The sequence below is a fragment of the Hypanus sabinus genome, unplaced genomic scaffold (assembly GCF_030144855.1).
Source record: "Hypanus sabinus isolate sHypSab1 unplaced genomic scaffold, sHypSab1.hap1 scaffold_1752, whole genome shotgun sequence".
Classification (NCBI taxonomy): domain Eukaryota; kingdom Metazoa; phylum Chordata; class Chondrichthyes; order Myliobatiformes; family Dasyatidae; genus Hypanus; species Hypanus sabinus.
The window spans coordinates 14,882-31,165 of record NW_026779837.1 but is presented as its reverse complement, the minus strand read 5'-3'; the positions used below and the strand labels follow the sequence as shown (position 1 = coordinate 31,165).

Genomic DNA, 16,284 nt, shown 5'->3' with positions numbered 1-16,284 from the left:
ATCAATGTAAAAAAAATACCGAGGGTCGTCAACCAGCACCTTTAGCAGTTACAGTTGTTGCCCCATTTGCTGCGAGTTTAGAGCATTTAATGTTCACCTCAAGCTCGCATCATCTGCTGCTGTTTATTTTTTTTTCATGATGTTTTTAAGTATATACATACAATAACGACATTCCACAAAATAAAGACCGTTATCACGTGTCTGGAAGCTGGTTCATTCCCAGACACAGTTACCAGTAAACGTTTAAATAGTGTTGATGTATGGGTGAGAGTGAGTGGAAGGGGCACAGTGATGTGGGTGTTCAGGGGTGATCAGAGGGAGGGGTAGCCCAGAATGTGGTTGTGGAACTTGGTAAAGCCGTAGATGTGTTTCACTCTCTGAGGCAGATAGGGTGAGAAAGAAGGTGGGAGGCGAGAGAGAGACAGCTAGGAAGAGAGAAAGAAAGACAGCAGAGAATGAGAGGATGAGGGTAGGGAGAGTGCGGAGGACAGAGAGTGGAGACAGTGCGAGTTAGAGGAGGAGGTTGTGAGAGAAAGAGACTCGGGGATGGTGAGAAAGGGAGAGAGCAGAGCGAGTGAGATAGTAGGGAGGGGTGTGTTGTAAAGGGGGAGAGAGGGGGGAGTAAGGGGTAGGGAGAGAGAAATCAAAAGGTGAAGTATGATATGATGATGTACTGGTGGTGATATGACTAATATTTAAGTGCAATAATAATTGAAGGACACGAGGATGAGCTACTGTGGCCATTAGACTTGTTTGCCGGACGGCAGGGCTGGCAGCTCAGAATTACCGGGTTCCGTTGTTTGAGATGCAGGAATGTGGGAGGGATTAAAAGGGGCTGGTGGCGTTCCTATCTCGGGGGAAATGTCATGAGACTGCTCAGTTAGGGCAGCCTGGAGAATTCTTCCACATAGAACATAGAACAGCATAGCACAGGAACAGGAAATGCGGCCCACAATGCAGTGCCAAAGCAAATCAAAGCACACAAGCATTAATCCCTCCTACCTACACTTTGCCCATATCCCCAATCTTCCATACATCCATGTGCCAATCCAACCGTCTCTTAAAAACCTCTCATGCCTTTGCCTCCATACCAGGCAGCACTTGCTCCGAACACGACTCTCTGAATAAAGAGACTTACCCCTCACATCCCACTTGAATATATCCCTTCTGCCTTCAGTGTCTGCCCTCGAGTATTAGACATTTCAACCTTGGGAAACTGATAACCCCTGTCCAATCCATTTAAGCCTCTGATAATATTTTAAAATTCTATCAGATCTCTCATCAACTTTAGTGCTCCAGTGAACTACACATTTATCCAGCTCCTCATGGTAGCTCACATCCTCTACAGAGCAGCATCCTTGCAAACGTCCTCTGCACCCCCTCCAAAGCCTCGACTACAGTGGAATGACCAGAAATGTCCCAGTGCTCCAAATCTGGCCTTACTAGAATTGGACCTTAAGATATAGGAAATAAGTAGGTCATTCGGCCCATCGAGTCTGCTCCGCCATTCAATCATGTGCTGATCAAATTATTTTAGTCATCTACATTCCCCTGCCTTCTTCCCATACCATTTGATGCCCTGGCTAATTAAGAATGTCTGTCTCGGCCTTCAATACCCCAATGACGGCCTCCAGAGCCGCTCGTGGCAACAAATCCGACAGATTTACCAGCCTCTGACTAATGGAAGTTCTCCACATCTCAGTTTGAAAAGAAAGTCCTTCAACCCTGAAGTCATGCCCTCTTGTCCTATAATAGAACATAGACATTGAATAGTACAGCACAGTACAGGCCCTTTGGCCCACAATGTTGTGCCAACCCTCAAACTCTGCCACCCATATAACCCCCCCCCCCACCTTCAATTCCTCTATATACCTGTCCAGTAGTCTCTTAAACTTCACTAGTGTATCTGATTCAGGCAGTGCATTCCACACACCAACCACTCTCTGAGTGAAAAACCTTCCTCTAATATCCCCTTGAACTTCCCTCTCCTCACCTTAAAGCTATGTCCTCTTGTACCGAGCAGTGGTGCCCTGGGGAAGAGGCGCTGGCTGTCCACTCTGTCTATTCCTCTTAATATCTTGTACACTTCTATCATGTCTCCTCTCATCCTCCTTCTCTCCGAAGAGTAAAGCACACAGAGAAACACGACTTACAGGGACGCCCTTCGGCCCATCTAGCCCATGCGGAAACCATTTAAGCTGCATTATACCAGCCCGCTGCAGCTGCATCATAGACCCCCGGAAGCCTCCTATCCATGTACCCGTGCAAACATCGCCTAAACGTTGGAATCGAGCTCGCACGGACCAGTCGTGCTCGCAGATCATTCCACACTCTCACGACCTTCTGAGTGAAGGCGTTCCCCCTCCATAATTCCCATAAACTTCTCACCTTTCACCCTTAACCTTTGATCACTGTTTGCAGTCCCACCCAACCACAGCGGATAAAGCCAGTGAACCTCCATCAAATCCCCTCTCAATCTTCTACGTTCATTAGAATCCTGTCCCATTCAATGTTTCCTGAAACCAGAGGCCCCGCAGACCCAGGAGCATCTCTGTGAATGTTCCCTATGCTCTGTACACCTTTCCCGTAAGTAGGTCACATCCGTAAGGGGCCGGGGTCAGGTTCCATGCCCCAAGCGGAGGGCAAGAGCCCGAGAGAGGGCAAAACGGGCGGGGGAATAGCTGAGAGGGGGGAGGGGCATGTCGGAGGGGTGGGGGAGGGGCCAGATCTGTAAAAGCGGCCGTGACAAGTGGCGAGAGAGAGAGTGAGAGAGAGAGCGTCAGCGAACGAACAAGTGCAACAGAGAGAGAGAGATGGCACCAGTGTGGACAAAAGAACAGCCGGCCACGACAGAGGTCCATAAGGTCGCAGATGAGGTTTGTTACAAACTCTTCCAGAACCAGGAGCACAGTCCTCCCCATTCCCACACCCCTTAAACTGCCCTCCTCGGGGGGAAAGAAGAAAGAGGCGGGGTGAGAAATTGAATAAAATATATATTTATATTTATATCTCCAGGCGAGATAGGAGAAGGAGGGCAGAGGAATTTTCGAGCACGGAGAGGGAGAGAGAAGGAAAGAGCGGGAAGTAGATATATATATGTATGTGCGAGTGACGGGTAGAGAAGTAGAGGTACGGAATAGACAGTGGAAGTCCATTTGGAGCAGGGAGAGGAGAGGATTGAGTGTAGGACGGGGTGAATAATGGCGACAGTAACAGGGCGGAGGCTGGATGAAGGGGAAGATTGCGGAAAAATTGTGAGGTGGCGATATATGGGAGAGGAGAGGGGAGGGAGGTAGAGGGAGACGGAAGAAAGGGGGATGGGAAAGGGAGGGGGACGAGAGAGGGAAGGAAGGAGGAGGATAAGGGGGAGAGTGAGTGTTTGGATTAGAGGGCGGGAGGAAAATTGGAGAACGAAACGGAATGCGGGGGGCAGTTAGGAGAAAGGGAGGTGGGAGGAGGAGCCAGGAGTGGAAAGAGGGAGAAATAGCAAGAGTGGGGGAATAGCGGGGTAATTGGAGATCGAACAGTGGGGGAGAGAGAGAGGGGGGAGGTAGAGAGAGAGGGAGAGGGAGAGAGAGACGGGGAGAGGGGGGGATAGATCAGGGGAAGTGGGGAGAGGTGGTAGGGTGGAGAAAGAGTAGGGGAAGTGGGAATATGCGGGAGAGAGACAGCGATACGGGGAGAAAGAGCAGGGAAAACAGAGAAACAGAGAAAGAGAGATAGGGGAGGGAGGGCAGAGGACCTTTCGAGCACGGAGAGGGAGAGGGAAGGAAAGAAGGTAAAGACACGGATGAAAGGTGAGAGTTCCAGCAGGGGAATTGGAGAGATTGTAGACGGATACAGACGGGGAGAGGGAGAAGAACGAAAGAGAGAGAGTGAGAGGGAGAGAAAGAAGGCAGAGACACGGATGAAAGGTGAGAGTTCCCGCAGGGGAATTGGAGAGAAGGTAGACGGATACAGACGGGGAGAGGGAGAAGAGCGAGAGCGAGACGGGAAAAGTATGAGAACGAGCAGGGAATGTGGAATGAGGGAGCAGAGAGTGAGGCGAAGGACAGGGCAGGAGAAGGGGAGAAAGATCAGTGACGGAGCGACAGAGATGTAGAAAAGCCTGGCCAGGGTAAAGATTATAGAGGCACACAGAAAGAGGGGGAAAGAGCAAGGCTGGCCGAGAGAGCGGTAGGAGAGAGAGACGCTGAGGGGGGTGAGAGAGCAGGGGAGGCGGAGAGGGGGGAAGAGGGAGACGGTGAGGGGGTGAGTGAGCAGCGGAATCGAAGAGAGAGGGAAAAGGGAGACGGTGAGGGGGGTGAGAGAGCAGGGGATGTGGAGAGAGAAGAAAGAGAGAGACGGTGAGGGGTGAAAGAGCAGGGGAGGCGGAGAGGGGGGAAGAGGGAGATGATAAAATGATAGATCAGAGAGAGACGAGGAAGAGTGGGGCGTAAGGGTACGAGGGGGGGAAAGGCGAGAGACGGAACGAGGTAAAGCGGTGAAATGGAGGGAGGTGAAGTAAAAAATAAATGTTACCGCCACCCGCTTCCGGACACCCTTCCTCGTCCCGCTCTGTCCTCCCCGGGAGATACAGAAGTTTGTGTTGTCCCTGTCCAGGTGAAATCCGACGCGGAGAGTCACATCCACGCCTTAGAGCAGATATTCGTCGCGAAAACGTACCGTGAGCAGGACCAGACCATCATGCTGGGAAAACTTCTACTGATCAAGGTGGAGTTTCCACACAGAAGCCGGAAGGGAGCAGGGGTGGGAGGGGAATGGAGACCGGGAGAGGGTGGGAGGGGAAAGGAGACCGGGAGAGGGTGGGAGGGGAATGGAGACCGGGAGGGGGTGGGAGTGGAAAGGAGACCGGGAGAGGGTGGGAGGGGAATGGAGACCGGGAGGGGGTGGGAGTGGAATGGAGCCCGGGAGAGGGTGGGAGGGGAATGGAGACCGGGAGAGGGTGGGAGGGGAATGGAGACCGGGAGAGGGTGGGAGGGGAATGGAGACCGGGAGAGGGTGGGAGGGGAATGGAGACCGGGAGAGGGTGGGAGGGGAATGGAGACCGGGAGACGGTGGGAGGGGAATGGAGACCGGGAGGGGGTGGGAGGGGAACGGAGTGCGGGAGAGGGTGGGAGGGGAATGGAGACTGGGAGGGGATGGGAGGGGAATGGAGACCGGGAGGTGGTGGGAGGGGAATGGAGACCGGGAGGGGGTGGGAGTGGAATGGAGACCGGGAGAGGGTGGGAGGGGAATGGAGACCGGGAGAGGGTGGGAGGGGAATGGAGACCGGGAGAGGGTGGGAGGGGAATGGAGACCGGGAGAGGGTGGGAGGGGAAAGGAGACCGGGAGGGGGTGGGAGTGGAAAGGAGACCGGGAGAGGGTGGGAGGGGAATGGAGACCGGGAGGGGGTGGGAGTGGAATGGAGACCGGGAGAGGGTGGGAGGGGAATGGAGACCGGGAGAGGGTGGGAGGGGAATGGAGACCGGGAGAGGGTGGGAGGGGAATGGAGACCGGGAGAGGGTGGGAGGGGAATGGAGACCGGGAGAGGGTGGGAGGGGAATGGAGACCGGGAGACGGTGGGAGGGGAATGGAGACCGGGAGGGGGTGGGAGGGGAAAGGAAACCGGGAGGGGGTGGGAGGGGAACGGAGAGCGGGAGAGGGTGGGAGGGGAATGGAGACTGGGAGGGGATGGGAGGGGAATGGAGACCGGGAGGTGGTGGGAGGGGAATGGAGACCCGGAGGAGCTGGGAGAGGAATGGAGACCGGGAGGGGGTGGGAGGGGAGAGGTGTAGGGGAGGTTAGGATTATCAGAGTCGGGAAGTGTGGAGGGGCTAGGAGGGGAAAAGAGCTCGAGAGGTGTGGGATGGGAATGGAGTCCGGGAGGGGGTGGGAAGCTAGAGGAGTACGGGAGGTTAGGATTAACAGAGACGGGAAGGGAGCAGCTCTGGCAGGGTAATGGAGACCGAGAGAGGGTGGGAGGGGAATGGAGACCGGGAGCGGGTGGGAGGGGAATGGAGACCGGGATGGGGAGAGAGGGGTATGGAGACGGGAGGGGATTGGAGACCGGGAGGGGGTGGGAGTGGAATGGAGACCGGGAGAGGGTGGGAGGGGAATGGAGACCGGGAGAGGGTGGGAGGGGAATGGAGACCGGGAGAGGGTGGGAGGGGAATGGAGACCGGGAGAGAGTGGGAGGGGAATGGAGACCGGGAGACGGTGGGAGGGGAATGGAGACCGGGAGGGGGTGGGAGGGGAAAGGAAACCGGGAGGGGGTGGGAGGGGAACGGAGAGCGGGAGAGGGTGGGAGGGGAATGGAGACTGGGAGGGGATGGGAGGGGAATGGAGACCGGGAGGTGGTGGGAGGGGAATGGAGACCCGGAGGAGCTGGGAGAGGAATGGAGACCGGGAGGGGGTGGGAGGGGAGAGGTGTAGGGGAGGTTAGGATTATCAGAGTCGGGAAGTGTGGAGGGGCTAGGAGGGGAAAAGAGCTCGAGAGGTGTGGGATGGGAATGGAGTCCGGGAGGGGGTGGGAAGCTAGAGGAGTACGGGAGGTTAGGATTAACAGAGACGGGAAGGGAGCAGCTCTGGCAGGGTAATGGAGACCGAGAGAGGGTGGGAGGGGAATGGAGACCGGGAGCGGGTGGGAGGGGAATGGAGACCGGGATGGGGAGAGAGGGGTATGGAGACGGGAGGGGATTGGAGACCGGGAGGGGCTGGGAGCGTAATGGAGACCGGGAGGTGCTGGGAGGGGAACGGAGACCAAGAAGTGTGGGATGGGAATGGAGTCCGGGAGGGGTTAGGAGGCGAGAGGTGTACGGGAGGTTAGGATTAACAGAGACGGGAAGGGAGCAGCTCTGGCAGGGGAATGGAGACCAGGAGGGTGTGGCAGGGGAATGGAGACGGTGGAGGGGAATGGAGACCAGGAGGGTCTGGCAGGGGAATGGAGACGGGGAGGGGTGGGAGGGGAAATGGAGACCAGGGACGTAGATGGTGTTGGGGAGAGGGAGTAAGATGGAGATGGGGACGGACGTAGCGGAGCAAGTGCATGACGGAGAGTTCAGGAGATGTAGGAGCTGGAGGGGGTGACGAGACGAGGAGAGGTTCAGGGGAGGTAGGAGGTGACGGAGACAGGGAGGGTTAGAGGGGAGAGAGGGGGATGACAATGAAGTGGACGGGGTGGGTCAGAGACGGTGAGAAGTGTAGGGGTCGGAGCGTGTGACGGTGTCGGAGAGGGGTTTAGGGGAGGGAGGGGGTGACGGAGACGAGCAGTGTTTCAGGGGAGGTAGGAGGTGACGGAGACCGGGAGGGTTAGAGGGGAGAGATGGGATGACAGTGAAGTGGACGGGGTGGGTCAGAGACGGTGAGAAGTGTAGGGGTCGGAGCGTGTGACGGTGTCGGAGAGGGGTTTAGGGGAGGGCGGGGGTTGACGGAGACGGGGAGAGGTGTAAGGGAGGTTAGGATTATCAAAGCCGGGGAGGGATGTGAGGGAGGGAGGGACGATTAAAACGGGGCGGTAGTGTAGGGTAAGGAGGGGTGATAGAGACTGGAAGGGGTGCAGGGGAGGGAGGGTTGAAGGAGTCGGAGAGGGGAGCAGCGAGGGATGAAGTGGCGGGGATGTGGAGGGAAGTCTCGCGAGAGCGCGGGTCACGGAGGTGGCAATGTGAAGGGGGTTAGCGGACGGGACTCCCATGACTAACCGAGTGACCCTGCCCACAGGTCGATATTGGAAACCCCAACAACTTCGTCCACATGGAGGTGTTCGTTCCCAGTAACAAGCTGCCAGTTCTGGTGGCGATCCAGGAAAACTTCAGTAACTGCGCTCCGCTGGAACCCTTGGTCTGAGAAACGAGAGTTTCCTGACCGATGCCAACTCCTCGCTGTGCTTGCGGCCCACCCCTCGGGAATATTCCCCTCCCTCCCCACGAAGCTCGTCACACGGGGTAGTTGGGACACCCTTCAGCAACCCATTGTTTAATGCTGGGTTTGGTTCTTCCTGTGCACAGATCCCAGACACACTCACACCTCCCCCAGACCCTACACACCCACCTCCCCCCCGCCAACTCACCGACTCGTCCCGCGCTCCCGGAATACCAGCAGACCCACCTCTTCAGCTCGCTGAGGCCACCTGAACCGTCAGCTGTTCGACGCAGAATCTTTTCGCTAATAAAACGCGTTGATCCGATTGGCCGTCTGGTCGTCTTTAACCATCCCCTCTTTCGGATGCTGCGGGCGGGGGCAACGCTGCGAGGCAGTTAGTGCGGATGTGTGAGGGAGAGGGGGAGCTGGACGTATGCGGGCCGCTGACCTACAGTCTGACGGAGATCCAATCGGAGGGAGGCGGTCACGGCGACAAGGGGAGGGGGCGCGGTTCGAGGTGGCGTGTGGAGGGGAATCACTGCGAGGTGTGGATGGTGTCAGTGGGATGAGAGGGCGGGGTCAGTGGGAGGTGGGCGGGATGAGAGGAAATAGTGGGCGGTGTTCGTGGGAGGAGGGGGCGCGTTAGGGACGAGGGGCGGGGTTTGCGGGAGGAGAGGTCGGAGAGTGGAGAGAGAGGGCGAGTGGAGAGAGCGGTTCGTGTTGTACAATCTGCGACAGGGAGCGCGTAAGAGGGACACCTTTCAATCAGGGCGGCGATGGAGATTTTCAAAGGCAGAGTTTCGGGGCAATTCACGAAGAAGAGCTCCGACTAGCGACCAGCCGGCCTCTGGGATTGGTTAGCAGGAGCAAGTTAAAGGAAGGCTGTGCCAAGCGCGGCGGCGGTGGTTTGCGTGGTGTTAGGTACACGCAACCCTGGGGAGAGTTCCTGTTACATGCTCGCAACCCTGTAAAACTATCAGCAGCAATTGGACACACCTCATTTTGCAGTTGACAGTCTCTATTTTACGAGTAACTTCTAAATTTAGCAACTTAAAGCAGGTTAAAAAGATAGCAGAACTATGCAAACGTAAATGTATAGATAAATTTCGCCAAGCAAATTGAAACTCGGGTGGTAATCGTTACAGTCTTACGATGGGATGTTAGAAAGTTCAGTTCAGTTCAAATGTACAGAGTTGTTGTTGTTGTGTTGAGGGAGATATTTGTAATCCAGGGCGAAATTAGGCCACAGTTAGGCCTAGTTCTAGTTTGGCCACACTTGGAGTACTGTGTCCAGTTCTGGTCGCTCAGTATAGGAACGATACTTAGAGGCTACTTGGAGAGAGTCCAAAGAGTGATCTCTTTGTTTCAAACGTTCCTCTCCCCTCCCCGTCTCTGCAAACTTCGTCCAGTTGCAGCAACTTGTGAGAGTCAGTTATCAATACTCGGGATCGATCTCAACTCACCCTTGTGCGCTGTCGGAAGTCCCACTGTGTGTGACTCCGCGAGAAAGACAGCTCGCCTTGCTTAAATACACCCAGGCTGAACACCAGCTGCCCATCATGTAACTGCTTCCTGCTTCTCCCCACCGATGGCAACCCAGAAGCCGACAGCAGTTCTGGTAGGTCCTGGTGTAATTCCAGAGAAATAGAAACACGAGCTGTTCGCCATAGCACAGGAGCAATTTTTGTCGTCAGCAGAAATCCAACGGCGTATAAATGTTAGTCTCATGCTTTCGGCGTTTTAAAGGGACAGTCTACAGAAAGAGTGAACCCTCGGAGTACATGACGTTGGACAGAGTCAGAGTGGTCATCTTGAGATCGCTGAGGCCTCAGGCAGAGAAAGCAAAGGAAAGTAAAGCGCGACGTTTAGGTCTTGTCCCCTCCACCCACTTTATAACCGCTCCGCCGAGACAGTGGAGATGTCGGGCAGGAGAGCTGAATGCTCCTTTTGCAGGGAGGCGTCCCTTCTCGCTGACGACTGCAACTGCGAAACGTGCCTCTGTCTGCAGCTTATCACAAGCGAGATTAGGATCATCTGAGGCACCATTTACAGGTTGCTCTGCACAGGCTCATGAGAAGTACAACAAATGCACAGAGCGCGAACTCTCCAGGGCTGAGGGTACTATTTCCATCTGTTTTTGGTGCTAAGAGAGAAAACAAACATCAATTTTAGATTGCGAAAACACATCTTTGTTTTTTTTTTTTGGAAATGATGACTGATCCACACTCGGAATCGTTCCGGACGCTGTCTCCATATTGAACATTGGTTTTGGTCCAATATTCTGACATCATGTCGATGCCATTCGTCTGTAATCCGTACAGACAGCATGGAGTTCAACTCACCACGCAAGGAGATCTGGGAGTCACCTGCTTCCGGAGAGGGCTGAACAGGAAAGGTAAAGTGAATGAACGCCAATTCAGCTACTGGAAATGGTCATTGAATTAGTTACTAAGATACAGAACCCCAGTCCCGGCTCTTCTACCATTTCTGACTGCATTTGCATCCTCCAGTTTCCGCTATCACCAGGTCTTCTGTTCGTTCATGTTTTAAACTTAAAAACTTTGCAGGCGTAAATTCACCACTTGGATCACAACATATCCCCATCCTTTCCGCCCTTTCAGAAATCTGCTTTTGCCCCCCCCCCCGCCTTCGCTCTAACATTAAATTTGTGTTCATTTTATCAAGCAGACTAAAGTACAATATTTCTGTTTGAGCAGATGCTCTCTGTCCTGCTGAGTATTTCGCGTCTTGCGCTTTGTTTTCGACCTTCCAAAGTGTATTACTTCACTCCTTTCTGGATTAAACTTCATCTGCCACTTCTCAGCACAGTTCTGCTTCCTGCGGATATCACCTAGGAAAATCGTCCGCTCTCTCACCCGTCGTGTTATCTCAAGCACCCTAGCCCTCCCTTCGACTCTCTCATCCAAACCGTTCGCAACAAGCGGCCATCCCAGAATAGAAGAGACCCCAGCGACACACCACTATTCCATGACGCCCATGCAGAACGCCTGTCCGCTATTGCCACCGTTTTTCTTCTCCAACCAATCAACCCACGCAGCCAAGTTTCTCTCGGCCCCGTGAATCCTGACATTCCGAATGATCTCATCGTTGGGAACCTTGCCCAACACCTCACTGAAACCCTGATACATCACCGTTTACATCGGACACAATATCGGACACAACTGGACGCTCGGCTACGATTCTGACCTTCTCTGGTCTATCAGTAAAATGAAAATAAAATGTTGATTAGAGTAATATCCTGGTGGATCCGGGATTTTCTGACCTCCTCTAGTCCATCTCTACAATGGGATATCCGATACAAATTAACGCGGTTGTCTAACTGTGGACTGACAGTAAACTTGCATGCCCGGTTCAATTCTGACCTTCTCCGGCCTATCTACAAAATGGGAATACCTGTCTAGTAGAATAAAATCCGGTACAAATGATGGTTGCTGGTTACCTGTGTACTTGCAGTAAACCTCCACGTAGGTCTCTCCAGAGCCATTGCTGAAAGAGTTGCTGACGATGCACTTGTACGTCCCGACGTCGTTTCTGTTCACGCTGATTATAGTCAGTTTCGCCTTGTCGGGAGATGTAAATATTCTGCCGTTTTCCCGGATGGGTTGGTTGTCCTTGAACCATGTCCGTGTCTGAACAGTGCCCGACGCGTCGCAACTCAGTGCGATGGTATCGAGGTTTTCCAGGGGAGTGGAATTATTTGTCACCACGGCAACCCCGGTCACTGTCTCTGTAAATACAATTAAAATGCAAATAGCTTTCACTGGGTTTTATCTATATCATGTACATAATATTTGGATGCTGCCAACTGAGCATCGTCGCCATTGCCAGCTCTTATCCCTATGTGCTTCTTCACAGGAGAAGTCAAAGCTAACACAAAGGCCAAAAGGAGGGTGTACAATGGAACAATCATTACTGGGATGTAAAATGATTGGGAAGTTTTAAAAAAATAACAGAAGGCAACTAAAAGGTCATTAAGAAGGAAAATATGGAATTCGAAAGCACTCTAGCCAATCATATTAAAGAGGATATGTAAGGTTTCCTCAGATTCGTGAGGTGTAAAAATAGACACGAGAGTGGATATCAAACTGCTGGAAGACGAGAGAGGAGAGGTAGTGTTTGGCAACAACGAATTGGTGGAAGAGCTGAATAGGTATTCTGCATCATCCCTCACTGTGGAATTCACTGGCGATATGTTGGACTTTCCAGGTATCAAAGCTCATGCAATGAAAGCATTCTTTCCCAGGGTACGGGAATATAAAAACAAGGAGAAAATGCTGAAATGTTAGAAACCAGTGGTGAGGCCCCACTTGGAGGATTGTGATCTGTTTTGTATAACCTTAACCACATAACAATTACAGCACGGAAACAGGCCGTCTCGGCCCTTCTAGTCCGTGCCGACCGCTTATTCTCACCTAGTCCCACCGACCCGCACTCAGCCCATGACCCTCCATTCCTTTCCCGTCCATATACCTGTCCAATTTTACTTCGAATGACACAACTGAACTGTCACCCATATAACAACTACAGCACGGAAACAGGCCATCTCGGCCCTTCCAGTCCGTGCCGACCGCTCACTCTCACCTAGTCCCACCGACCCGCACTCAGCCCATACCCCTCCACTCCTTTCCCGTCCAAAAACCTGTCCACATTGTTTTCTAAAATGGTGCCCCTTTCTGCGGAAAGGATGTGTTGAAACTGGAGGCGTTTCAAAGGAGCTTCAGCAAAATCATTCCAGGATTGAACAGCTTTTCCTGAGAAGAGGGTTTGTCGGCTCTGGCCAACATCCACTGGAATTCAGAAGAATGTGGGGGTAATCTCACGGAAACCCATCGAGTTGTGAAAGGCCTTTTTAGAGTGCACATACAGAGGATGTTCCTTATGGCGGGAGGGTTCAACACCAGAAGGACAACCTCTGAATAGAGTGGCGTCCTTTGAGAACGGAGACGAAAGGGAATTTATTTGAATTGAATGTGGTGAATCTGGGAATTATGTTGCACAGGCAGCTGGAGAGGCCATGTCGTTATGTAAGTTTAAAGCTGAGGATGATAGATTGGTCAGGGCATGAGGGATATGCGGAAACGCCTGTGAATGGGACTGAGAGGAATATTGGATTAGCCATGATGAAATGGCGGAGCGGACTCCATTGGCCAAATGGTCTAATTCTCTTTCCCATGCTGTATCGCCTTGTAGTCTTAACTGCAGCAATTAACCATTTGCAATCCAATCCGCAATTCAAATCAAATCCGATTCACATCTTCATCAATACTCTTATTCTTAAATATGCACCGTCGTCAAACGATATTGTCAGACGATATTCTAATCGGGCTCAGGCACTTAGTTGAATTATTCGGGCTGACGGCACCAACACCATTAGTGATAGGACCTCAGCAAAGGGAGGAACGGACGACCTACCGAACACATTGATTTCCGCGGTTGAGGCATTATTCCTTTTTGTAGCCATGTTATAGGCCTCACAAGTTTACTTTCCCGTGTGGCTCACAGAGATGTTGTCGAGGACGACCTCCTCCCCACTTGGTACGTGGGCACCGTTCAGTTGCCAGTTCAATCCAGCGCCTGGGCGGGACTCTGTGGAACATGTTAACCTGATGGTGCTTCCGGCAACGTGAAAAGAAGAGTCCGGAATTTGTGGAATTTGTGGCCACGTGCAGTTGTGAAGGTCAGGTCATGGGGGGTATTTAAGGCAGAGATTGATAGGTTCATGACTGGACATGGCATCAAAGGTTACAGGGAGAAGGCCGGGAATTGGTGTCGGAGAAAAGTTAAAAAAAAAATGATCGGCCATGATTGACGGGCGGAGCAGTTTCGATGGACCAGACGGCCGAATGCTGCTCCTATGTCTCACTGTCGTTTGAATTTCCTTTGGCTGTCAGACTCTGTGAGGATCTATCCTGGGCCCAACATATTGATGTAATTGCACTGAAGGCACCGCGACCGCCATTTTTCTTAAGGAGACCTAGTATGTCACCAGAGATACTCGCCAGTTTCTACAGATGTACCGTGGGGAGCATGCTAACTGTTTGAGGACGTTCTGGTCTTGGACCCAACACGTAGGTGCAATAGCGACGATTGCATGGCCGCGCCCCTACTTCCTAAGGAGACTGCGCAGACTGGGCATGACGTCTAAAACTGCGACAAAGGTCGATGGATGTGTAATGGTGAGCGCGTTGACCTGCTGCCTCATGGTCCGGTGTGAGGGAAATTAATGCCTTGGAACGGAAAATCCTGCAACGTGTATTGGATACAGCCCGGTCCATCACGGTAAAGCACTCGCAACCATTGAGCGCATCTACATGAAGCGCCGTGGTAGGGAAACAGCATCCGTCATCAAATAGCCTCACCACGCAGGACTTCTCGCCATGCTGGCATCAGGTAGAAGCTGCGAGAAACTCAGTGCTCGCTGCCCTTGGTTCAAGGAGAGTTACCACCCTTCAGCCATCAGGCTGATCAAATCGGATGACTGCACTCACCTGCCCATCCAGTGATAACCAGTGATCTCACTTTAAGGACACTTTATCTCGTCATTTCATGTTCTCCATTTTTGTTAATATTTGTTTATATTTTTAAATCTGCACAGTATGTTGTCCGGTCCACTATCGTGTTCTTCCTGTTATAGTTACTGATCTGCAGCTTTACAGAGTACGAGTGAGAGTTGAACAGTCCATAACGTGGGACTGGCAGGGTGCACTGGTGGCCCGTTTCTGCATCACAGCCACCTATGCATGTCCGAGAGGAACTCTAATCTAAATCTAATGCGGAACTATGTTGCTCACCCGCTATAGTTTTGTTCAATCGGAAATAATGCATCTCCCAGCAGCGAACAGGGAAGGTTATATTGTATTCTATCACACCAGAAATAAAATGAAAGTTATAGTCCGAGATCGCATGATTCTGTATAACTCTGTCTCACTTACCAATGATACGCAGAGAGATAGTCGCTGAGGTCATGGAGCCACTAGTTGGAACCATATTCACACGGTATTCCCCACCGTCAGACATTTTCACCGACTTCAGCAGAAGCGACCCTGTGGACGTGAATAGCTCAGTCCGCGATGTGTAGGCGTTGTCAATAGACACGGTTTGGCCGATCCACTGGGCGATTGTTCTCCCATTAAAATTCCAGCTTCCACTGGTGACCACGGCCGACGGCCGCACCGACAAGAACGCATTTCTCCTGACGGTGACATTTATCTGGCTGAACTCGAGAATGGTAAACTGCCGAGACTCACCTGAGAATGAGAAAATCGTAAGAGTGAAAAGTGACAGATGCGGAGAGACTCGAGAACTGCAATTAGCTCAATCGACACTGATAGTCATATCGCCTCTTATAAACTGCCCTTCTATCCTCTGACCACCCGCCGTTCTGTTGATTATCTGACCGCTCACTGTTCGAGAGAGTGACCCTCACCCGCCGTTATGTGGAGACAAAGAACGAGAGCTGCGAAGGCCAGTCCCGACATCCCGAGAGAGCAGCGCCGATCTCTGTTACACTCGGAGACTGAGCCGCACTTCCTGGTTTGCGGGGCAGATATCTGGATTCTGACGTCACAAGCGGCAGCGCTGATTGGATCAGAGAGTCTGTACTTTGCTCGAATCTACATCAAATCCTGTGTGTTGTTCTACAACTATCTGCTGCTGTTTTGTTGAGTGCGATAATGATCTCAAAGAGAGTGTCTCTCACCCACCGACATGAAGAGAAAGAGAGAGAGTAAAGTGAACGTCATCTACGCGATCCCGAGAGATCGGCATCTGTCTCTGTTACTTTCGGAGACTGATCCGCATTTCCTCGTCTCCGTGCCAGATGTCGAGAGTGTGCTAGGTCAAACCTCGGAGCTGTTGGATAGTAGAGCGAGAAGCAGGGAAATAAGCAGACTTAAAGCGCTGAAGAAACAGACTATTCAGCCCTCGATACTATGCCCTCATGTTTACCAGATCACGTGACATTTTCCTCAAAACTTCACTCCTCTGAAGTAGATAGAAAGGTTGAGTGTTGTCACCGCACGTCAGCGGCTGGATTCTATTCGGTGATGGAGGAGGTCTGATATCGGTATGTCAACAAAGACTGGGATATGTACGGACCTGCAAGGTGGGGAGCATTCGGACTGTTTCCATCACCGTCTGGTGTGCGGGCCCCAATGCCTGGGTTCCACACAGATTGCAAACAGTTGTGTATAGACAATCACATCCATCACGGTACTAGCCTCACCGTAATCCTGGACATCTTGAAAACGTTGCGCCTGCAGAAGTCCAGGTCCCCAGTTAAAGACCATCGCCATCGACATTCGGAATATGCACCCTTCCCATAGAGCCATCCGGAATATGCTCTCTTATCATTAGTTAGAACCGCTCAATGCTACTTTCTCATTTTTACAGTCTGGGATATGCTTTCCTCTCATTACTACCATC

At 52.4% G+C, this 16,284-nt stretch overlaps 2 protein-coding genes across 2 annotated transcripts; one reads left to right on the top strand and one right to left on the bottom strand.

Annotated features, from left to right (window-relative positions):
* Positions 1 to 2,790: 2,790 nt before the first annotated feature.
* On the top strand, positions 2,791 to 8,021 carry LOC132387339 (cystatin-B-like). The gene is made up of 3 exons (XM_059959689.1): positions 2,791 to 2,876; positions 4,603 to 4,713; positions 7,699 to 8,021. The coding sequence occupies exons 1-3, from the start codon at positions 2,814 to 2,816 to the stop codon at positions 7,822 to 7,824; spliced, it is 300 nt and encodes a 99-aa protein (XP_059815672.1). The 5' UTR covers positions 2,791 to 2,813; the 3' UTR covers positions 7,825 to 8,021.
* An 879-nt stretch (positions 8,022 to 8,900) lies between these two features.
* LOC132387337 (hepatic and glial cell adhesion molecule-like) lies at positions 8,901 to 15,473 on the bottom strand. Its single transcript, XM_059959687.1, has 4 exons — positions 15,287 to 15,473; positions 14,793 to 15,107; positions 11,300 to 11,587; positions 8,901 to 9,982 (listed from the first exon to the last, which is right to left on the bottom strand). Exons 1-4 carry the CDS (start codon positions 15,336 to 15,338, stop codon positions 9,870 to 9,872), a joined length of 768 nt encoding a protein of 255 aa, XP_059815670.1. The 5' UTR covers positions 15,339 to 15,473; the 3' UTR covers positions 8,901 to 9,869.
* Positions 15,474 to 16,284: the final 811 nt, after the last annotated feature.